At 34.8% G+C, this 25362-nt stretch overlaps 1 protein-coding gene across 1 annotated transcript; it reads left to right on the top strand.

The window, feature by feature from the left end:
• Positions 1-7872: 7872 nt before the first annotated feature.
• Positions 7873-22139, top strand: LOC110457812 (ceramide kinase-like). Its single transcript, XM_021509242.1, has 12 exons — positions 7873-8040; positions 13087-13362; positions 13986-14114; positions 14925-14988; positions 15607-15749; positions 16362-16436; positions 17116-17268; positions 18013-18118; positions 18797-18882; positions 19323-19528; positions 20270-20472; positions 20905-22139. The coding sequence occupies exons 1-12, from the start codon at positions 7890-7892 to the stop codon at positions 21005-21007; spliced, it is 1695 nt and encodes a 564-aa protein (XP_021364917.1). The 5' UTR covers positions 7873-7889; the 3' UTR covers positions 21008-22139.
• The last annotated feature ends 3223 nt before the right edge of the window (positions 22140-25362 follow it).

Genomic DNA, 25362 nt, shown 5'->3' with positions numbered 1-25362 from the left:
GGTAGATCTACAGGTAAAATATAGTACATATATGATACAAACTTTTTACCTGTAATAATCACAGGTAGATCTACAGGTAAAATATATCAGGTAACATATATGATACAAACTATAATTACCCTCCCTTTGATGTTTCTACCTATTGTTCTCAATATTTATGCGTTCAGGGAACACACCCAATAAAGGGGTATGATTTTAAGGTCGTGGTGTAATGACACATCAGATTGATTCTGTCCTTACGCGTTAATGCTATGTTATGATTATATACATGTAACATTTAACAGTGGGATGCTTTTATTCTTGTCTGTTTACAGTGTGGTAGTACACTCATACATTCGACAGTCGAATGAGTGTATTGAAGTTGTAGTTTAACGATATAATTATATGCGACAGTAGCATGGTTTATATAGTCCTGTACTTTGACAATATGATAATTATTATATAATCAGCTACCATAGTTTTAAGGTTGTGACGTAATAGCATGATTGACAATAGTATGGTTTGTCTGTGTTTGTAGACGCTGTGGTATAATAAAATATCAGTGGCGGATCCAGAGATTTATGGGGGGGNGGGGGGGGGGGGGGGGGTCCAAATTTCCAGGGGGTTCCTGAAGCCCAAAATACCTCTCTGGATCCGCCACTGCATATTTGACAATAGTTTGACTGTCTTCGTGTGTGGAGGCTCGGTTACTCTATGTTTCGTATAAAGTGACTCCTATCGAATATGGATTTATTGCAAATGGCAGAGTTTCGACGAATGGTTGGATCCATCTTATGTAAAGTCAATGTTTACTTTATTAATACCAACCATTAAATGGAAAGCTGTATTAATCTGTCCCTCCGGTATTCAAAATCACAGGCGAAAGCATATAGGGTACACTACAATGAGTGCCTAGTTTAAACGGGTAGGGGATTAGCTCCTCCCAGGGGACCTACATTGGCCGTGAAGCTGGGTAGGGGATTAGCTCCTCCTAGGGTTCCTACTTTGGCCGTGGAGCTGGGTAGGGATTACGAAAGAGTGCGGATATACCCTAGCAATGACGGGGGTATTAAGAATACCCTAGGTTTGACCGGAAGATGTACTCGGAGAGGGTGGCTTAACTTTAGAACAGATGATACAGCTTATTTCTCTGAGACAAATTACCAGACAAGTCCCTAGAAATCTTTGAATAAAGATTTGGAAACATTTTGAAATTTATATAGTTGAGAAATCAGTATATAGACCCACACAAACTTCCTTTCGTCAAATTAAAATTTTGTTTATGGATGGAAAATGAAAACAACAAAAATTGAACATATCTAGAGACAAAATCTGACAAAAAGAAAAGTATTCATCGGAATTTCTATGTCGTAATGACAGGGCATATGTACGTAAAGCATTCCGTAATTTTGTATGTTTTACATGTATGTATCCTTCATTATAATCAGAAATTTGTATTAGACATTTTTCTTAAAAAAATGAAATTTACGTATCAAGAACAAATATTGGACAAATTGTGTATGGCGAAATGAATCATAATAAAAGCTTTAAGTATATCCGGAAACGGATTCTGACTATCTTATCCTTCAAGAAGATTTGGTAAGTTACTTAAAAGATATATAAGTAGGGGGAAAGTGACGGGACAACTTCACTACCGGCCCCACCAAAACCCGCGGGAAAACATTTCCCGACACCCAACCCCAAAACCGCGGGAAGATTCGGATTAGTTGGTATACATTCATGAAGGAGTGCAGGAAAATATACTCAAAATCTGTTAGTTTCTATAATAAATTGCTGCGTCTGTTTGGTTTTTAGAATGTTTTCTTGATATGAAAATTCATGATTACCGATATAGTAGTAGCTGCAAGTTAAGTGGAATGAACTCATTTAATTCGCGGTAGAGTTTAATTCTCTGATCCGCATAATTATTACAAGTAAAAAGACAAATTTGTTAATTGAAGTCGGGAATTAGGTATACAGTAATTTTCAGCAATACGGAGGTTATAGTGTGCGTTTTCTGAAACTGTAGGGGAAGTAAAGAGGTAAGATAGTTAGGTGTAAGATTCTTATGGATTCTCTACTTGAGTAAGATGGTAACCCGGTGATAATCCTTACTGCCTCAAGCTGAAGTTTTTCTGATTTGTCTGCGTCACCGAGAGTGCACCCATCCCATACCTCACAACAGTATTCTAGTGGGGGAGGAATGTACGATCTATAAATTTTGCTTAAAAGTTCTTCTACTCAAAATAAATGTTAATTTACGTAAAACGCTTAACTGTTTCGATACCTTTATACAAATATTTTCAATATGGGTACTCCACTTACAATTTTCATCCAAAATTACTCCAAGGTGCCTATGATTGTCAACAAAATCAACACTAACGTTATTAAATTTTAAATCGATATCATACTCAAGTTCAAAGTTAGAGATTAGTAAAGCTTTCGTTTTTGTACCAGCCAAATTTCAGCCCAATTTGAATTTTATCTTAGTTTCGATAATCTGAACATAATAAAGACGTATCGTCAGCAAATAATTTCGAAAAGCTTTCAAGATTATCAGATATATCATTTATATATAAAATAAAAAGTAAAGGGCCTAGTACTGAGCCTTGAGGTACTCCAGCATTAGTAGTTTTAATAGAAGACTTATCATTACCAATAAAATCTTGCTGTTCTCTACTACTTACATTTTTAATTACTTAACCAGGCTAATAACTTTCCCGATATACCATAACTAGCTAGTTTCACTTTCAATCCCTTGTGCCACACACGATCGAATGCTTTAGCTATATCACAAAAAACTAAACAGGTAGAATGTCTTTTTTCTAATTTTTCGCATAAAGTGTGATAAATCTCTATCATTTGATGAACAGTAGAGTGACCAGGTTGGAATCCAGATTGAAATTTATATATTAATGAATTATCTAACAAATAGTTGTTTAAATATTTTACAATCAATCGTTCAAAAACTTTACGAACAGTGCTAAGTAATGCTATTGGTCTATAATTAGCAGATTCATGTTTATCCCCCCTTTTAAATAAAAGCATCACTACATCTTGTTTCAACTGGTTGGGAAAGATACCAGTATCCAAAGAAGATCTAAACATAAGGGATAGAGGGAGAGCTACTGAACTTGCTGTATTTTTCAACATATTGTGGCTAATGGTGTCGCTACCCACAGCTTTATTAATATTTAAAGATTATAAAATGTCTATAATATCATTCATGTGGAACGGTATGTCAGATAAAGTGGAGTCGTCCAAAGTTCTACTGTCGGTACGTCAATGTTAGTATCATCGATTGTCGAGATGGAAACAAAGTAATCATTTAGAATATCAGCTTTGGTATCGTTTGCCATTTCTAATTTTTCGGTTTTGTTTCTAAGGGGAGGTATACTATTGGAATTATCTGAAGATTTTATTAATCTGCGGACAATTTCCCAAATATTTCTAGGGTTCGAATCAGAGTATTGATGTAAAATGCCATTAATGTCCGCGTAAAACAAATCTGTTGTCCTGTTCTTAAGATTATTTACATGATTCCGTTTTTTCCGAAAATTAGTCAAGTTATTTGGAGAACGATTAGATTTAAATAAGTGCAATAGTCTGTCTCTTTTCCTGATTTCCCATCGTAAGTTAGAATTAAACCATGGTTTGTCATTAGGTCGAATCGTTACTAATTTTGTTGATATGCTAGGTTAAAAAAAGCCGTTGTAAATATTTCACACTTATCATCCAGGGAGTGCACCCGCGAAAATAAGTCTGTCCAATCTGTCTCAACTAATTGGTGTTTAAATTATTCGTAATTTGCGTCACTATAAAGAGTTATTTTCCTTTTATATTTTCTTTTCAATATTTGTCCCGACAGTCAATTCCACGGTCGTCGCTTGGTGGTCTTAAATGTCCTTGTCTATGTCTTTTACGTCAGCGAAAGAAAAAACACGTGTGTCGGAGAGTAGAATAGGATCAAGCAGGGTAGAGCACATGCGTCCAATGCGAGTCGGTTTGTTAATAACGTTTGACAAGTGAAAGGAATGTACAATATCGTAAATTACATGAGCGTTTTCTACAACTAAAAGATTAACATTTATATCTGTACGTGTTGTACCAGCTATTTATTTTATCAACAATATACAAGATCAAAACCCAATTACAGAGACACCACTAAATAAGCTTATAAATTGAAACATTTCTCTAAAACACAAGACCGAAAACCATCGCCAATTTTTACCTAAGACGAAAAAACAATAAACCTAGCACAAGCACACCGACCATCAAATACAATAAAAATTATCAATCGTACCATTAGATCAAAACCCAAAACGTACGACAACGTTCCAGATGGCGATTTAAATGTCCGGGTAAGAGGGTTATTAAATGTCCAGTGTATTTCTCTGGAACCCGTGAGGTCACCGGGTGCTCTCCCTGCCATTTTGAAAACCGCGCCAAATAAAAAAGCGTGCTAAACTTTTCCCGAACTATTTGAAGACCCTAGTCAGAGATCAGAGGATTATTAAATGTCGCTAGTCATGGTCCCAGCTCCAAGGTCGTATGCGAATTCAGTCGCTCATTAATCATTCTCCCATAGTTACACACAAACCTATCTGTAAGAAACAACAACACCATTCTCCCATACTTACGAACCTATCTGTAAGAAACAATCATTTTAAAGTAACCACCTAAAACAAAATCATTCTCCCATACTTACAAACCTATCTGTAAGAAACAATGACGTAAAAGAAAACACATACAAGTTCACACAATCTCCCATACTTACACACAAACCTATCCGTAAGAAACAATCATACCAAATTAGACTAAAAACATCATTCTCCAATACTTACACAATTATAAAAAATAAACACCAGGTATCTAATCTCAAAGTAAACAAAAATATTTTAAACAAACTAACAAAACTGTAGTAGAATACTACTGAGAAATACCTAACCGGTCAAATCAAGTAACTCACATGCAGAAAACTTTCAGACTACCCATAGGGAACGGGCGGTCTGCGCACCCTCCTGGAGCGACGTCGTGGAGCACAATAAAAATTGTACTTCTCACAATGTTCACGTACATCTCTCACACTGCTGCTTTAATAGATAGAAGGGACCACGTGTAGAGAGCACGTGGCAATGTTTACGTACGTGTCACACTGCTGCTTTAATACATCCACCGGACCACGTGTAGAGAGCGCATGGCTATGTTTGCGTACATGTCACACTGCTTCTTTAATACATAGAAGGGACCACTTGTAGAGAGCACATGGCAACGTTTACGTACATGTCACACTGCTGCTTTAATTGATAGAAGGGACCACGTGTAGAGAGCACATGGCAATATTTACATGCATAAGTCCCCGAAGACATTATGATACACAGATAGGAGTCGTTCATAGTGCGGGTGTAGAGAGCGAAAGTGAGCATAATCCCTGGATATCGAGGATGAGCGCGGATGTCAGAAACATTTCATAATTAGATAATGACGATAAAAAAATAATAGATATGATTCGCTCATAGTGCGCATGACGATGGTTACAGTCTCCATATATACATTATGATACACAGTCTTAAACTTATTAAACGTATTGAAAGTTGATTGTCGAACAAGCAGTTTGTTTATTTCATTCAAAGTAACATGGATTGTCATGGTGGACGATGAACAAGGACCACGTGTATAGAGCACAGTCCCCGAAACCATGTCTACATGGAAGTATGTAGATAGAATTCGTTCATAGTGAGCATGACCGAATTATTCGGAACAGAGTTCGATTGTCTTTTGTATTATCCTAACACGTTCGAACTTTTCCGAACAATGTCCGACTGTCTTGTATAGAGTCCGAACATGTCCGATTAGATACGAACAGTTTCCGAATTCTTCTTTGGATATCCGAGCTCGTCCGAATTTTCAAGTGTCTGTAATTTGGGATACGAACATGTCCGAATTATTCCGAACAGTATCCGACTATCTGGTAAAGGAGTCCGATTTGATACAAACAGTGTCCGAATGTTCTTTCCGGATGTCCAAACAAGTCTGATTTGATCGAATAATTCCGAACTGTGTCCAACAGGCTGCGGTAGGTGTCCGAAATTACCCGGATTATTCCAAAGAATATATCTGTCTGCTCGACTTTTTATTTTATAATAATAAAAACAATTTTATGTTTATTTAACCACAACAGTACCACCATATGGTCCATTCGATTAACGAAATGTGTAAATGTAGGATAGGCTTAGTAGACGCATATTAAAGCTGACAACCCTCGGGTTTGAAAATCGACCCGTCCTATACTACAAAACTAAACCATTTGCGGCTGGTTATAGTATATGAAGCTTTCCTTCGGCTACATTGAGTTTGTCCCTTCTATCGGAGACATATAAAGCCGGTATATACGTCTCTGCCCCTATTTTCATTTTATATTTCTATCTTTTCTCGTCTGCTGAAAGGCCGATAGGCCGTAATTGCGGACGTAAACGTAAAACCGACAAAATCAAAAGGCTGGTTAGCTTACCAATACAAAGGAGCATGTTTGATCGCTGAAATCACTGGCCTCTTATTGTATACTTCTGTTCATATTCCATTATATTGAACACGTTTAATTACATAACGACAACAAATGCTTAGTTAACAAAAGTGATTTAATATACCGAAAATAGACAGAAACTCACCTTTAGCTTTTCACCCCTGAAGAGACATAAACTCATCCAATTCAAAGGTTGGAATAGTTCATTATGAAATTTTAGGGGTGAATGAGTTAAATCGAAATTGTTTATGACATGTCAAATTAAGTAATGATTTACTAACTTAAAAAGCACTATCTCCAATATAATGTTAATCACCAGTATATTTTACTTACATTTATAGACCGGTTTGCTTGCCCCGGTTTAAGTTGTTTTATTGCTGTCAGGTGTGGTGAAAATCTGTTTAGAAAAGTTTATAAAATATTGGATGAAACGTCTATTTAACCATACAAAACAAACGGTAAAGTTCAGCAAAGTCTTTGGTCTTCTTACACTATCAGATTACCTGGTAGTTGTCTAGAATTTCACAAAACTATGGAAGTGAAGTTATTAAAGAGGATCTGTAAGTCAATATTCAACGACAAGTGAACGAGATACAAGAAATTCAATACTTAGCAATTGTAGGTCATTTAACTTAAAATAAATTGATAAAGCGTGACTTAACATATGACTGCCATTAATATAACTTGCATTAACAATAGGATTGAAAATAGCTCAAACAGAAAATAGGTTCAATGACAAAACTTTTAATTGAATTTTGCGAAATGAAACAAAAAAATGAAACTGAATTTTGCAGTAATTAAAATGCTTAATCGTCGTTTCAAGGAAATTAAATAGATTTTTGGAAGTGGAAGGATAGTATAGAATTTAAAAAGAAGTTAAATCTAGATGTTAACAGTGAACTTTAGTAAAGCTGAAGAACGCTTTGTCAGATCACAGGGACGTGATAATTTGTTACAGCTATATTTGGGCCTAAACTAAGGTGTTTAGAGTAATTTAACACATTTGGGGGTTTAGATCAATATTCAGTAAAAATGCCACCCTAATGATGATATTGATATAAATCCACAAGCGTGTAAAGTTACTCCAAACACCTTAGTTTAGGTCCAAATATAGCTGTAACAAATTCTCCGGTCCCTGTGAGTCAAATTGGCTGTGTCATTTTAAAGCTACAATCAGAAATAGAATAAGTTTTCTTGAGTTTCGACGACTGTCTTCAAAAAATCATATGTTTACTATATTGATTTGTTTAGATTTTTTTTATCAAAATCCCTTGAACACACGGATCTAAATAACTTGTACAAGTCTACTATACGGTTCGTTTGCTTGTGTTTAGTAATATATATTTTGCGCATGCGTGTTGTGTACAGAAACGGTGGTGGCGATGAAATGGCTGAGGACGACGACAGTGCAACTTTCCAATCTACATTAGAGATCCATGGTGCAACTCATCAGGTCAAACTCACACCGACACACATTTTCTGGGAAAATATCTACAACCGACAGCCGACGAAAAGTTCACAGGAGGAACCATTATTCCGTAAGTGACTGAAAACAGTCAGCGAAAAATGTAAACAAAGATTGGTGCAGATGTGCAATTTGCTGTTTGTCAATCTCAGCTTCAATATAGCTATCATAAATAATTGACACACGACAGCTATGTCAACTAAAAATATCATACTTAATCGTCTGGATTACCACTAATAATAATTTTGGTATTGTTGCCATTGCGATCCTAGAAATGATATTATCTTCCTGGAACTCCCAGGATGTTACTGTCTGGTATGTGTCTGCCATTAGTCCAGCTGTAGTCAACCGTACAGTAGTCAGAACCTATAGCTAGGTGCCAGACCTAGTGTGCAATGTGCAGTGCAGTAGTCATGGTATCATGTATGGCACTCCGAGGCGGTTTATATGGTACAACGACATGTGTATATTAAAAACTCCAACAGAGTGCCATTAATGCCATACCAGGACTTGGGCCTTCTTCTTCTTTCACATGAAGAACTAATCTCCTAGTATGGAGCGATGACTGCTAATTAGACAATTATTTTTTCTTTAAGTCATAAATATCATGTTAAAAGTTAAAAAAAATAATATAATTCTCTTGAATCAAAAATATAATTACTTGCCGTAGGAAGAATAACAAACCTGTACATACTAATATCTGGAATAAAAAACTTATAATTCTCTTGAATTAAAAATATAATTACTTGCCGGAAGAAGAATACGAACCTGTACATACTAATATCCGGAATATACTGCATATTATCATTGTAATGCATCTGTACATGTTTTAACGTTAGAAATGTAAAATAGTAATACTTATACAACTTCTAACATGATATAAACAATTAAAAAGCATCCTGTCATGTCAGCCACTTTCTATCAAAAATATTTGAATTATAACACAGTATTAAGAAATGTCCTATTTATGACAAGTGACCTACTCAAAATGATCTACTCAAATATATATATGCATATTAACTTTTATTGGTCACTACTATCAAAACTTCTCAAAATGATCTCCTCCAATTAGCAAAAAACAACACGGACATGCGCGGAAATCAAATAAAGAAAATATTGTCACACGGCGACGATTATGTGTATTCTAGACTAAATGTGTTATAAATATATGTTATAATGTGTGTCGGCGTGAAGAAAATAACATATTCTGTTTTTTGCTTTACAAAACGTACTTAAAAACAACACAAACACATTTTTTTTAATAAACCTCATTTTAATGAAATGGAAGATTAGGAAGACTTACCGTACAGTAGTCTACTGTCTTTCACGCGTCCACTGAAATTACATAACATATCTTAAAAACTACATATATGTGGCTTGACATTGTTTGCAGTTTAGATTCGGTCAGGTACGTCTGGACCCCTCAATCTACATGTGCCAAATTTTCTTTATGTCAGCCTCGGTTCAGATCTGTGTCTGTCGTTTTCTTTACAGGTTCAACCGTATAAACCGGATATGTGAATGTTGCCTAGATGCATATATATATATTATATATATGTTACCTAGACAGGTTGGATTGTCCCCCCTGCCTGATATTCCTTTGTATGTTATTCTTGATTGCGCATCATTTTCCCTGATTAGGCACGAAACTAGATTAGTCTGTGGTTAAGATTTTTTTTTTTTTTTTTCGATATGTGAAACCTCTGAAGTTTGAATCGATCTGACGTCACTAACATGTGAACACACAAAAACTGTAAGAGTTAAATCAGTTAAAGTTTACGTTAGTTTTCCAATACAAGAGCCGATAGAGCTCCTCTACACTGGGCTAAAAAAAAAAGTTTAATATAAATTTAATGTTCATTGCTTATAACATTTGCTCTATAGTTATAATAAAGTTTCTCATTTCGCCAACGTTTATCTATTCTGTTCTTAAAAGGGTAAATGTTTGGAGCGGATGCAACCTCCTCCAGAAGATTGTTCCAGGTTTGACTGTACGAAATGTGAAATACTTTCTCCTCAGAGATGTTGTTGACTGACATGGGAATATTCAAGTTTCCTCTTGTACTGTTTGTACTGTTTCTGATCGATTCCTCACTCGAAAGCTTAACAAAACAAAAACAAATGGATCGAGATATTTTCAATTGTAAAAGTGGCATTCAGATTTTCTTTAATTTCTCATAGGAAAGTGAAACTACATGTAAAGATGAAGTGCATTCTTCCATGTCATACAAAGGAATCTCACAAATACAAGGCAGTCTTGGAAAGTCAAGGAAGTTCCCTTCCTGTTAGAGACAAATATTACAGTACCTTGGAGGGATTTAAGCTTCAGAGTCTAAGCTTTTTTTCTGGTGCCATTTTATTTAAAATGAAATAATTTTTCATGAAATTTCACATTTGACAGACCTAAAAAAGTAGGGTGTATGTCCCTTCGCCCTGTTGAGTATATTGATCAGTAAGAACCAGAAGTCAAAGGTATCTATTTAATGTATTCTGATACACTTATTAGTATTCACTATCTAATGTCCACTATGCACAAAAAATATTTGAAAATACAACCCCTTCTTCTCAACTCTGTGTATCAATAAAGACAATCTAAACACAACTCTGCTGTTTGAGACCATGTGAATGAAGTTGAAATAATGTGTCTTTTATGCTGTTCCTTTGTAGAAGCAAAAACTCAATGCGTATATATATATGTATTGTTTTTTAATTTAAAAGGTTAATGATATATTTCCAGTATGCGATCAGAGGACCATCTTAAACCACTTTTTGAAAAGGAGGTCTTATTTCAAAGACAATAATTATATAATGACACAAATTTTAGGTTTTGGGGCCAATTTCTGGATGTTAAAGGACGCATGCTATATATAAAAGGTTTTAAGGGTAAAATATTAGGTGCATAAAATGATATATATATGATATTTCAATGTAGTAGAAACATTTTTTGAGTATTTTCATAAAAAAAAATTGTACCTGTGCAAATAATATCTATACATGAGCAAATTGAGTTTAATATCATGTTGATCAATACAAGTAACATGATATGAAAGGAATACAACTGGAAGCTACTCTGGTTTGACTGAAAATGATAGATTTTATTTTATTAGTACATTTGTATACTGACTATGTGGTAACTTTATGTTAAAATGTCATGTTTCTGACCTGGTATTAAATTTGTGTTCCTTATATTGACCTTTGTTTTAAATGTAAATCAGATCTAGCTAAAATTAGATCTGTAGAGGTTGTGTAAACACTGCCTGTATTATAGAGCATATTGTATTTACATAGTGAAATATTTTAAGTAAATGTAGTTTAAGATTTATATTATTCAAATTGTTGGGATGGACAACATATTGATATAAAAAATGTGTAATGTAGAATTACACAATCAATGGTAATACTGGAAACAAAGAGAATTAGGGAAGGGTGTAAGGTTTTGCTTGTTAGCCCATCCACCCCTGAAGACACATTTGAAGTCTTCCAATTCAAAAGTTGGAATAGTTCATTGTGAAATTTGAGGGGTGAATGTGTACAGCTCTGCTTTTAAGTAAATCAATATAGAAATTATGCTACATGTAAAATGGTAAAACCTATAAGTTAACTTGATGTATTAGCTATATGCTTGGTGTTATTGTGTGAAGCAGTGTTTGCTCCAGGTATTTTGCTAGAAAAAAAAAGCTATTCTGCATATAATTTAACTTGATAATTAAAGGGAAAATTTTAGTTCTGTATTTTGAATTGCTTTAATTTGTTTTGAAAACTTCCAGGGTGTTTGTTTAAACAATGATTACATCAGATAACCAGCTGGCTACATGTAAAAATTGTTTCGACTACACAAGTAGTCTAGTAGTACTGATTGAACCATGTATGTTTATGGAGCCTGTTGTGTGACACGAACATTGCTACCTGAATGATTGCCAGGGAATTCTAAAAAAAAAATATTAAACAATCTGTGCAAATTATTCATGAAGTAAAATGTCAGTATGGTGATTATATAGGAAGAGCGATGGTGCATACACAATATTAGATTTGATCACTAGAGCTAGGTATGGTCCATACTGGTAGTGTGTTGTCTATACAATGGTATTACATAGGTTCTCATGCACAAGCTGATTCAGAAAGGAGATAGCAACCCCAATCCTACTATAGCTACTCACCCCTAAATGCCTCATAATGTTTTTATATGGAAATAAAAAAAAAAAAACATCTTTATCAAAACAATTTTCACGTTTCAGAAATTTCTTTCATACCCAAACCTCTCCCACTGAGCAATGTTTTAACTCAGCAAATTCTTTTTTTTTAGAGAAATAAATCTCCTTTGATCTAATTAATGCTTGTGCCCATATATATGGTCTTACAGTGAGTTCCCAACATTCAACAATAGAATTGACATCATATTTAAGTACAGCTGTATCATTAGGGGGGGGGAAGGAGGACAATCGTTTCTTGAATAAATGAGGCTGGTTCGACCCCTCTGGGATAGAGAGGTTGGCGCCCCAAGGAAGGAAATTACCTAAAATCCTGCTTTTAAACACTACTCGTTAATACCAAAAGTAGATTACAACAATTTCAGTATGAAACAATCATTTCTTATATTATAAATCAGGCAGGTTTAACCACCGTTGACAGCGTGACGGGACCTTAAAAGGAGAAATCTATTCAGATTTAGGTTTAAATGCTTTCTGATAGCTTTAATGACAAATAGTTACCCACTGCTGAACAAAGCTACCGTCATGGAAAACAAATTCTTAGAATATTTCATTGAAAGTTGAAAAGTTACCATTCTCCCTGCTCAGTCTTTGTAGTCAGATGCCTGTTTAGGCCCATGGGTCTGTTATTAATTTCTTACCCATTCATAGATGTCAACCTCTGAAACCTCCATTTGATATCTCAAATGAGGGGTGAAGTGCATTAAAAATACACTGCGTTTTTGTCCACAGAGGAAGTGTTTACAGCTGACAGCACAAAACTCACATGTTCTCATATGTATGGGCCATCCCAACCTCTCCCCTCCACCTCCATTCCCTGTTTATGCCATTTCTATAAACATAATCATATCCATTAGTTTGTTTCCCACACCGTTTTGCCTAAATAACATTGTTTGTTTGTACTTCTTCAGGTCATTTTGCCTATTGTGTGCCAGTGAAGGAGATTTTATGTGTAAATCCAACCTATGGAACGTCATACACTGAAGATTTGAACCAGGACCAGCGCAGCCATGGGTCGCCCGTCTACATCGAGATGCGGCCTCTCAAGCCACAGTCATTCACCCTCAGTTATGTCAAACGGTCTTCTCGCTTCAAGTGGAAGGTGAAAACAATCACATTTACCAGCAAGGAAGCCTACCTCTGTCAACAATGGGTGTTCAGAATCAGAAATGCCATAGACAAACTGGGTATGTCATCCTTGAAATGTTTTGAGCGCTTGGCAAGTTTCTGTTCCTCAAAATATAATATACCAGTAGTTACCTCCTTTATTGTTGCTTCTTTTAAAATTAAGTTAAACATTGCTTTACATTACCAAAAAACATGATGTTAAAAATATGAAAAAGGAAGCAAGATTAAGATTATCTATAAAAAATTAAGTCCAACCTGTATTATGAGACCACCATCCAGCTTAGAAGGTCCACTGTTATGGAGAACATTACAGGTGGTCTCTTAACACAGGTGGTGTCTTTATGGAATTGATTGCATGGACAGGTATGACTGTATGTCTTTTTCTTGAGTACTGGCCTAACTTACAGAGAAAATAAGCTGTTGCATACAGCAAAACAAATTAAGACAATGCTGAATCAATAGTAAATGTTGATGTTGGGACGTCATAAACAGGAAATTTCACCGGCTAACATTAACAAGATTTTTAGATCAATTTGGGTACACTGACGACTGACTTTATATCAAATAACTATGAATCGGATGATTTTCTAAGGACTTTGCAGATATTTTCTTTTATTTTGATAACATTTAAATAAATATCCATCTCTCTATATATACATTGGATAAGGCATTGCCATTACAGGTTTATCAAGACCAGAAAGCCTGCTGGTATTTGTGAACCCCTATGGAGGGAAAAGACGGGGACCAAAAATTTATTCTGAGAAGGTGGCACCACTGTTTGAACAGGCAGGCATCCGTACAGACGTCATCAGTAAGTTGGGAACTTGATAAAGATGCTGTATGTATATACAAAAGAAAGGGAAATTGTATCAGCAAGATAAAAATGATTAATCACATAATGTACTGTGTTATCCAGTGAATATACCCATGTCATATTTTTTGGCATATTAACCTATGTAATATGACCTATCAGCCCTGTGATTGGTTGTAAGTTTCAATTGTGACGTCACGCCTAGGACAAGTACATGACGTCACAGACTTACGCACTGGCGTCAAAGTGGCGGCTTTTTTTATTTCAAAGTTGCATGAAAATTGTCGTTTTACACGAATAAATGCCACAAATCTTGATTATGTGATAAAAATGATTTGACTCGTTTTCATTTCATATGAAATTTATGAAACTCATCACAAATTTTTCATTTTCGCTCGCCAGAGGATTGCTAAATTGAAAAATTCTTGGACTCGTTTCATAAATCTCATATGAAATGGAAACTCATGTAAGATCCGATATATCTTCACTGCAGTGAAAACATATTCCTGATTAGGAAAGAGGAGACTGTCAATACCTGTCAATACCAACCAGATTGAATTGAAGGCAGAGCAAAATTGTTATAATCCATAAGCAGTACAAATGTTGCTTAACTCATACAATCCTGAAATTTCATAATGGACTATTCCGACCTATGAATTGGAAGAGTTCAAATGTGTCTTCAGGGGTGAATGAGTGAAAGTGAACTCATACCAAGCAATAATATCTTCTTATTATAAGGAAATCTGTTAATATTTGATATAAATATGTATGTTTCAGCGTAATAATAAAGTTAATAACAATATTTTACAGTTACTCAGCGACAGAACCACGCCAGAGACATTATACAGACCTACGACTTATCCCGTGTGGATGGGTGAGTTATGCATGTTTCATTTACCCTTATTATATTTCAAACAGATCAAGTACCAGATATTTCAACATTATGGCACTCTCCATATATGTATAAACATGAGTACTGGTGTGGGATAATAGGGGTTTATGGTGACAGATGTCTTAGCTCTAGGATCCTGATATGACGATTATATTAAATCTTAAAATCCATATTATGCAGTTTTAAATTGTGAACTGTTTGATAACGCAACATTAAAGGTTGATTTTGTTACTTTTCCAATTACAAAATGTACTTGCATGCATGTTCAATCAATGTTTATACAGTATGTGCTAGTAAGCTAGCTGTACAGCAGGTTAACAGCATCATACACTGGAACAAGACCTGTCAGTATCTAGATGTCACATGTTTTCATTTGTTTGAGCACTTAAATTTATCCTAATTAACATCAATATATAGACTTTCTTGTTAAATTATACCAAAGTGAGCCTCTTCATGTTTATATTTTAGTCATTGCAAGTTCAAATCTGATTAAACTATTTTAAAATATTAAAAAGAAATAACTTTTGAAATAAAATTGAAATATCAAATAAACAAATCATTATTGCAGCTTACTGATAATGTATTACTTTTGTACTGCAGTGTGATATGTGTGGGAGGAGATGGAATGTTTGCGGAGCTTTTTAACGGCCTCATAGATCGTAAGAACAGGGAATTGGGGCTACCTCAGTGTAAGGACCAGGTACCAGCATCGACAGACCTACGTATAGGAATCATCCCAGCAGGCAAGTCTGCTGATAGAATGATATAGAGATTATAATAGGGTCTCCTGTCTCAGGTGATATAGATATTATAAAGTGACTCAGCAGTCTCCTGGAGATACAGATATTATAATCTGATGTGATATAAGCTATCCCAGCTGTTGAGTCCTGATGGAAGAGTTTAAGGGCAATATCACATATTATAGAAAGACTTAGTGTCTTTCAAAAATATAACCAAATAATAATAAACTAATGAGATTTAGATCTACATCTTTTGGATTAAGGGACCTTTTTCTTCTGTAGTGTTTGTATCGTGTCAGAAAAGTCTTCTTACACATGGTTCTGGGCAAAGAATAAAACTGATGTGAATCAGGTTGTGCAATGAGTTCATCAAGTATCCAGCTATCATCAATCAATGTGATATATAGAATTTTTGTTGCGATCAGAGTTTATATGCCAATTCTGACCTGTATATCATAACCAATGAAAACACTTAAATTGTTGGCAATTTAATAGGCTTACCAGTTCCTTTTATCAATGCTTCAGGACTGATGAAGCTATTGTAGCTGTGGGTGAAACCTTGACCATTGGTTTGCATTTAGCCCTTTATATGTTATGCTATGCTTTGTTTTACAGGGTCAACTGATGCTGTTGTATACACGACCATTGGTACCAATGATCCTGTGACTTCTGCTCTCCACATCATTGTGGGTAGGTAGAACCAGACCGCTTTCCATCTTAATCAGTTTCAGTCTGCTAGTGTCTGTGTAGAAATCCCAGTTACTTTTTATCCGATGGAAGAACAAAATATGACTTGAAATATTATACATGTACAGACTTCTTCAGAGTCTGAAACAATTGTACAGACTGAACTTCCTGGTTTAGTGGCATTCAGGGGTGTGGGGTCCGTCTTATAGTTGCAGGGCTAATTTACATAATCTATTATACACTGTTGATGTTGAAGTGTATTTTTGATCAACATGTTAAATTTATCATACATGTGTTAAGGAACAATTAAAAATGATATCAACATAAAGTGTTTTGTTAGTGGAATCAAAAAATTTAAACCCAGCATATGTATATTTACAAAACATAATATTTGAATTTTGATAGTAAATAGGATTTGAAAAAGGAAGCATTGAAAAAATTGGTGTTACTGTAAACTCGTTTGAATTTATGTATTGCCATAATCTGATAAAGACACAACTCTTTTTTTAAGCTAATTAGGAAAAGTTCATAATTATACAACTTAGAAAATAAGGCATAATTAATGAAGTGGTAGTGTTTGCATATAATTTTGATTAAGTTAAAGAATAATAAAAATTAGAATAAAGTTTATTGTGAATAGCTCTACTGAAATGGTAAGCTATATAATATTATGTTTCTATAGGTGACAGTATTGGTCTAGATGTGGCAGGTGTGTACTCCGCGGAACAGCTGATACGATACAACGTGACAATGCTGTCCTACGGTTACTATGGCGACATGTTGAAGGACAGCGAGAAGAACAGATGGATGGGACCGAAACGATATCATGTTTCAGGTTAATAGTAGGAGTAACAAAATAAGAGTGGATTATTTGTTTTTTTAAGGTTTTAAGTACAGTGTACACAGAAATACATTTATACAAAAAAAGTGTGTAAATTCTGTATTTACATGTGCTTTAAAGACAAAATTATCACCATTGAGGTGTAATGTTATGTTATGAATCATTGATAAGTCTTGTGGAGATTCAAGTCAAGGATATTGCAAAACATCCATCCAAGACAGATATTTCAGTTATTTTCTTTTTATGCCTCCAGGATTACTTAAAGAGAAATAGTCCAAGTTTTGCCCTGGGCCAATAAAATCCATTTATTTCACTCTTCACATTTTATTACTATGTTAACTATATCGTTAACTACTGTTCGCTATAATAATAAATTTTCCCTAATTGCGGAGGGCGAGAAAGACGAAGAAAAAGTTGCAGCGAAAGTTTCCTGGTATATATATACAGTAGCAATTTTCTTTGTTTTCAGTATTGGTACTTTATAGGATCAACAACATTCTTGAAATTTAGGATCGAAAAATTGATTTCCTCATCAGTGTGTGATATGGGTTTTACATGAGATGTTCCTCTCCATGGTATGAGAAGTTTTAGTCATAGTGTATTTAAGGAAATCCACATATTCGTCATCATCTGAGTTGTGATAATAGGTTAGAGACTGTTTTTTTCATTGATAATGTAAAAGATTCAAGAAACTCCATCTGATTACAATTTAATACCTTTCTGATTGGCTACTTGTAGGTGTGAAGAAATTTCTCAGCAACAAATCTTACGAAGGGGAGGTATCCCTATTGCTTGCACCCGATGCAGATACCAGCCCCCGGGACAAGACTGTCTGTGTTTCTGGGTAGGTTGAGTGTTGTTCTGTGTTTGTTGTATCAATTTGTCAGTGTAGGAATTTTCACCAACAAATGCTTATTCCGTCTTTGCGTATTGCAGAGTTATCTTCTCTTGGGAGCAGGTATTGGTTGTTGCGTCACTTGTTTGTGAGAGTAACGTCATCAATTTTTGAGAAAACAACGTAATTTTCTCACACAAACCAATGACGTAACAATCAATACCTGCTCCCAAGAGAAGATAACTCTGCAATACGCAAAGACGGAATAAGCATTTGTTGGTGANTTATGTTGATAAATAGATGTTATCCCAGGATACAGATACTACTGTATAATGGGTTGAAATGGTGATACATTGTTTCATGTTCAAGAACAAAAAATCTGTAACTAGGTAATTGTAAAATTTATATTTCTTAGCATGAATATTTAATTGGCTGTAAAAAAAAATATACCAAGGTCTGTACTCGGGAGATCATATTCATACATGTCTATTATTAAATTGTAGAAGTGTTGTACTGGTGCTTTTTCCATTTTTTTTTTTTTTATAAAGCTCGAAGAACTGCGATGAAAATTACAGATTTTAAATCCTGATAGCTGCATTAATTATCTGTGGAGGTGAAATGTCACTCTCCTGTGTACTGTGTGTTTCTTCCTTCCTCTGGAGACATTGATGGTGTTTTATCTTGTAGATGCAATGAGTGTCGTCTTTCTCAGATTAGGGACGAGGACAGAATCCCTACCAGGAATATGTCAGCATCGTCTAGCAGTGGACCTGGTAAGTAGCTCGTGTCTCCTTAAAAGAAAATCAAATGTATAATCAGTAGTAAAATTAAATTGATTTGCTTTTAATTTGGCATGTTATGCTTTGATCAGTACTGCAAAAGTTGCTCCCTGTCACCTCTATGTAAAAGCTGTCTATAAGTTGCCTGTAATCGGTGATGGCTCTGTTGTTAAGTTTCTAAGACTATAATAACACCAGTTTATATATATATACTAAGTACTGTCAACAGTTACTATATACAGTATATGTAAGTGTAACTTTTCGCCATTTTCAATTCAACATGAGGCTGAACATTGTTATATGTATATACAATTGTACTTTTAAACAAATTGCACTTTATATTGTATTAGTAAGTTAGCATTACTTAATTTTGTAAGAGGTTTAGTTGGTTTGAAAGATTGAAGTATTGTGAGAAGTACCACAATTTTTTTCAGGCACCGATGGCTGGCACAGAATACGGGGCAAGATTAAAGTACTGAGCAGCTTCACCATGAGTTGTCGTAATGCTTTAACGCCCTATGGAATGGCCCCTGGGGCACATTTAGGTGACGGTACCACGGACTTGATGATTATATCAGACTGTTCTAGGGCAAATTTCCTGAAACACTTGCTACGATGTCAGGATAAGAATGCTGACCATGTAAGTATTATAACCACTGTTCTTCACTATCACACGTCACAAGTGACATTGAGGCAAACACGCAACAGGATCTGAGTTTTAACCATTTATCTCTCTAGTCAAAGAGAAGTGTTAAAGTAGGTCTGAATGGTCACTTATTACACTCCATACAAAGTCTTTCTTCAAAGCCATTGTTACATTTTAAGTGGGGTCAAGCTGTCAATGAATTAAACACATTGGTAGCACTTAAAAAGTAAACTTGAGATAAAAAGGTAGAAAAAATTGCTAATTTATGTAACAGAGGTCGTTATTTTTTAATGCCTCTGCTAGGAGTCGATCCTGGGACCTCTGGTTTATTAGTCTTATGCCCTACAGAATGAGCTAAAGAAGAAGTCTCCCTAGCGGAGTCGGTAGGAAGCGGCTAGTATTTTACCAGGGTGACATATATGTTTGTTTCATACCATTTAGTAGGTGATGTATTTCATGGACATGTAAGTTGCTTTACTGATAATGAACCAGGTTTATAGACTGCTCTTGGTGGTAAGAGTATATGATATTGTTGTGCCTGATGGCTGGCTGTGTTTTTCAATAAAAACACAAAGATCGTCGGAGTTTTCAGGGCAACCTTTTAATGGCGGTAAAACTCAACGAACACCGAATAGCGTGCTTAAGTATTGAATATCAAATCCGGGGACCGGACCCCGATTTCCGGAATGAGTAAATCTGCATTACACCATATATTTGTGTAAAATTTTATTGTAGTTTGACTTTGACTTCGTCCAAGTTTTCCGGGTAAAAGAATTTCGATTCCGGAGCCTACATGACCAAAGTGAGGATGAGGAGGACGGGAGTAGGGCAGCAGGAATAACCCGGACCAATCATTCCCAGGGTAATGTCCTTAACCCTAAGGTCAGTCTGTGGAACTGTGACGGTGAAATCCTGGAAACGACTAACCTCCACATCAAGTAAGGACACACTTTAACGAAGGATCAGGAAGCAGTTATCAATTTTAATCTAGATTTTCCCTGGTTAACATTAATATTCTGTGGAAATAATTTAACAGTTAGTGAGATCATGCATTTACACGAATATAAGATTACATTTTTACTTAGCATTGATGAAACGTACTCAAATTTGGGCCAAAGTCTGTATTCATGATCCTAGGAACTGGTTATTTGTCCATTACAATTTTTAAATTATTTTGTAATGATACAATTTTTAGTTCATTGTGGAGGAATATGAAGATCCTGTATTGAAAAAAACAGCTGTAGTAAACGTAACTAAACTTATTAAGTTAATACTGTGGTGAATGAATTGGTGAATGAATTTGTAATACCAGTACCCATAATATTTTTGTTTTCTTCCGAGCCCTAATTTGATAGCTTTTATATTTACAGAATTCACTGTCAACTGATCAAGATATTTGCCCGTGGGATTGAGGAGAATGAGCAGCCTGTACAGTGTCCGTCATGCTGTACCTCGTGTGAGACAGACAGTTGACAAGGGTTGCCTTGATAATTATGGAAGTTTCTCCCTGGAAGGAAAGATTTATTACTTCACAAAATTTAGTGCAGAAAATTTGCAAATGTATTCATTAAGGAATGAATTCCAATGCTAGATAGGGTATATGAACTTATATATCCCTCCCGTTTCAATATTGTACTCTGGTAACTATACCTTTGGTTTTTGGAGGTAGATGTTATCAGTCCATAAAGTTTCTTTAAGTGAAAAAGTTTGAATTACTGAAGACAATTTATTCAAAACCTTTGATTGAAAGTAGGGAATAGCTTTACACTCTCCCTGTAAAAGTTTTTTGTCCTTTTTGTTTCCAGAATTATCCCGAATTCAAATTTTTCCCTTGACAAAAATCTTTTGTTTTCAAAATTGTCATTATATAAGAGAATCAGATGTCAATATTGAAGTATTTTGCTTACCATACATTCTTTTCATGTACCTAAGAAAGATCATGATTCAATAATGAGTATTCAGTTTCCTGTATTGATCACAAGAATTTGCCTGCCTATTTAAAAGTCCAAATCCTAAATAAAATAATTCATTGTACCAACAGGATACATAGCTTAGTTGACATGTATTTCTCTCGGTTTGTTTTTATAAAACCACTAATGGGTACATTTAAATATTTTCTCAATTTTGGAAATTTCCTGGAATCTGATATTCCTCCCCGAAATCAAACAGATTTGTTACTAGAGAGAAAATAGGTGAGGCCCCGATCATGTTGCATGGTTAGACATGGTGTGTACGGCCTCTGTTTGTCTTTCATAATCCATATCAAATTGTTTTGTCATTTTAGGTCGTCTACAATGATTAGATGTTCTGTGATTGTAAATAATGTGTAAACTGTAAAATCTATTTATTATTATGGAAAATATATTTATGATTTTTCAGATTTTTTGAGTGTAGTTTGTGTGTAATACATTATGTTAATGTGTTTACATGTTTTATATAAGTATTGATGTGTTAACTGGATTTAACATTGATGTTTTACGTAAAAATGTGATACTGAGCACTATCAGGAATTCTAAACGAAAACAACAGAATTTTATTAATGTATATGTCTTTAAATAGAAAATAAGGGCACCTGTATGTTTCTGAAATTTGACTTAATTTGTATGAAATATGACTTGATGAAGTTAATATTGGAAAAAAATAATTAATGATGGGGAAGTAGTTTATGTTTGTTATAATTATACTGCAGAGCCTGCTTCTGTAATCGGCTTAATTCATACTTAATGCATAATCAGTATTTTTCATTGCTTTACTAATGGTAGTGATGGTTTGGGACCAAGGTACAGTCTGGCCTAGTGATTTTTGTGGAAGTTATTTACAACTGAATTTCTAGATTTTCTTTTAATTTGCTTTCCTATTATTGTCCAAAAGATCAGTAGTGATTTTCATCTTTGTAAATAACATACGTATATATATATAAATACCGTCTAATGTGAAAGTTACTGCACTTACTGGAGAATTACTTATATTTTGCAAAGGATCAAGTTACTGTACTTATAGATCAAATACATGTAGATTCATACATACTACATGCTCTACACCATGTCAGAAGTTAGAAATCCATCCAAACCCTAGCATAATGTTGATGAATGTGATATTAACATTGTTCAGTTTTCCACAACAATGTGGACAGTTATATTTGACATGTGTGTCTGACAACTGAAGCTTCAGTAAACTTGAAAGTTAAAGCTATATTCAATAATAGTTAGTGATGTTGCGAATACATTAAAGAAATAGCATTTTGTTTTGCCAGTTAACAAGTAAGGCAGAAATAAAAAAAACAGATAAAACAGGTGTAACACATTGCCTTGTCCCGACAGCAATAATTTAATGGTGGGGTAACTTTGTTACCGCAGACTCTCTGGAAATGATGGGGTAACCTTGTTACCACGGACTCTCTGGAGTAATGATGGGGTAACTTTGTTACTGCGAACTCTCTGGAGTAATGATGGGGTAACTTTGTTACCGCGGACTCTCTGGAGTAATGATGGGGTAACTTTGTTACCACGGACTCTCTGGAGTAATGATGGGGTAACCTTGTTACCGCGGAATCTCTGGAGTAATGATGGGGTAACTTTGTTACCGCGGACACTCTGGAGTAATGACGGGGTAACTTTGTTACCGCGGACTCTCTGGAGTAATGATGGGGTAACCTTGTTACAGCGGACTCTCTGGAGTAATGATGGGGTAACCTTGTTACCACGGACTCTCTGGAGTAATGATGGGGTAACCTTGTTACCGCGGACTCTCTGGAGTAATGACGGGGTAACTTTGTTACCGCGGACTCTCTGGAGTAATGACGGGGTAACTTTGTTACCGCGGACATGATGGGGTAACTTTGTTACCGTGGACATGATGGGGTAACTTTGTTACCGCGGACTCTCTACTCTGGACACAGTTTGCATGTGTATAGTATTTTACTTAAATCAAGTTGGTGCTGAGATACAGGTAGTGTAAACCAATGATAGATTAGTATTGACACCAGGTCTCGGTCATCTCAATGTATCAGTTTCTGGGATCTTTGTTGATAAAATCTAATGTATTACTGGTATTCAATTCATCAGAATTGGTGTAATGTAGTTTTAGGTAAATGTCCTGCTATAGAGAGTTCGGCTGCTTCATGGTATGTTGGATAGTTTTTTGATGTTTCACCAAAGATACATTAAAAGCAGCATTTGTGTACATTTTGTCACTTTTACTGGCTGTGCACATTAAAACTCATGGCACTAATAGCACAAATCAAAAAAAACTTTTTCCTTAACAAATGAAAGAAAGTATTGTAATTTTGACTTTTTGTGAAAATCATGGTGTATTACTATTGTATATATTGTTCTTTACGACCTGTTGATGAGTTATCACAGTTTGTTAGCTCAGAAAAATATCGGTAGGCTTCAGCTGTTACAGTAAATGTCGTTCCCTGGTTTGGAACTCGAGCACTTCTGTAACGAAAAGGAAAAACATGATTTTCTCACAATGGAGCTTTCATCACCAAGATTTGATCAGCATTAGTGAACAATGGTAGACAGTAGCTTTAGGCTGTAAATGGTTTGTGGTATTGGTGCTTAAATTACCCCTTAGTATTAATGATAAGAGTAGACACAGAAGTCAAAATGATATTTTCTATGAATACTTTAAGAGATAATTGAATATGGAACAAAAAGAATTTGTTCAAGCAACAATCGCTAGAAATATTTCTTTAGAATTAACTCTATTTTTTATTAATGATGTTTAGGTGAAAAGTCAGAATAATATGCATTCACATGAAAGAAACTTCTCTTGTCAATGGCCAGAGGAAGAAAAGTGGGGATATTTTCAGATGGAACATTTATATTAGGTTCAATTAATGATGACTGTTGTCATGTTAATCTAATTAAAATCAGAGTTGTTTTTTGTTTAAAGCAAGTTTCTATTTTTAAAACTTCAAAAAAGTTTCTATTTTTAAAACTTCAAAAAATATCTAATGAAAGTAAGACAAATATGATCAACAACAGTCGCATTCTATTCAGGTGATCAGTTTAGAATTAACTCTATTTTTTATTAAGGATGTTTAGGTGAAAAGTCAGAATAATATGCATTCACATGAAAGAAACTTCTCTTGTCAATGGCCAGAGGAAGAAAAGTGGGGATATTTTCAGATGGAACATTTATATTAGGTTCAATTAATGATGACTGTTGTCATGTTAATCTAATTAAAATCAGAGTTGTTTTTTGTTTAAAGCAAGTTTCTATTTTTAAAACTTCAAAAAAGATCTAATGAAAGTAAGACAAATATGATCAACAACAGTCGCATTCTATTCAGGTGATCAGTTTAATAACTGACATTAAAAGTTATGCAGTTTTGCTAACAGCCCTAAGTTCAAATTTATTTTGCTATCTCTTTATTTGGTTTTAATTGTCTGTAAAAAGGATTACAATTCATTAAGTTTTTCGCATATTCATAACTCGGATTAGACTTGGGGTTGAGGGAGGGGGCATTGTGGGATAATCCCAAATATTCAAATTATTGAGTGATTCGTACGATTTATCAATGTGAAACGGTGTACATTTTTTCCATGGTTAATTATTGTAAACAATCATTTGTAAAACTGTTTTAGTAAGTCTGTAGGCTGGAGCAAAATATCAGAATTTATGAAATATTTATTGCGACAGTCTCAATATTCCTCTGTTAATGTGAACAACGGTGAATGTTTAAAAAATGTCAAGTAAGTAATGATCATTTGACATGCACAGGGTTAAAAAACTCTCCAGTGAGCAGTAGCTTAGGTTCTGTGGTGTCATGTATCGGAATTCCAGAAAAAATGAACAACGGTATCATAAATATGTTGCAT

Source organism: Mizuhopecten yessoensis, unplaced genomic scaffold, assembly GCF_002113885.1.
Source record: "Mizuhopecten yessoensis strain PY_sf001 unplaced genomic scaffold, ASM211388v2 scaffold1171, whole genome shotgun sequence".
NCBI classification, from domain to species: domain Eukaryota; kingdom Metazoa; phylum Mollusca; class Bivalvia; order Pectinida; family Pectinidae; genus Mizuhopecten; species Mizuhopecten yessoensis.
This window is presented reverse-complemented; position numbering and strand designations above follow the sequence as displayed.

Coding starts and splice junctions, on each gene's coding strand:
- LOC110457812 (XM_021509242.1), top strand. CDS start 7,890: ATGGCTGAGGACGACGACAGTGCAACTTTCCAATCTACATTAGAGATC. Junction 15,750..16,361: donor TATAGGAATCATCCCAGCAG/GCAAGTCTGCTG, acceptor TTTGTTTTACAG/GGTCAACTGATGCTGTTGTA. Junction 17,269..18,012: donor GAAACGATATCATGTTTCAG/GTTAATAGTAGG, acceptor GGCTACTTGTAG/GTGTGAAGAAATTTCTCAGC.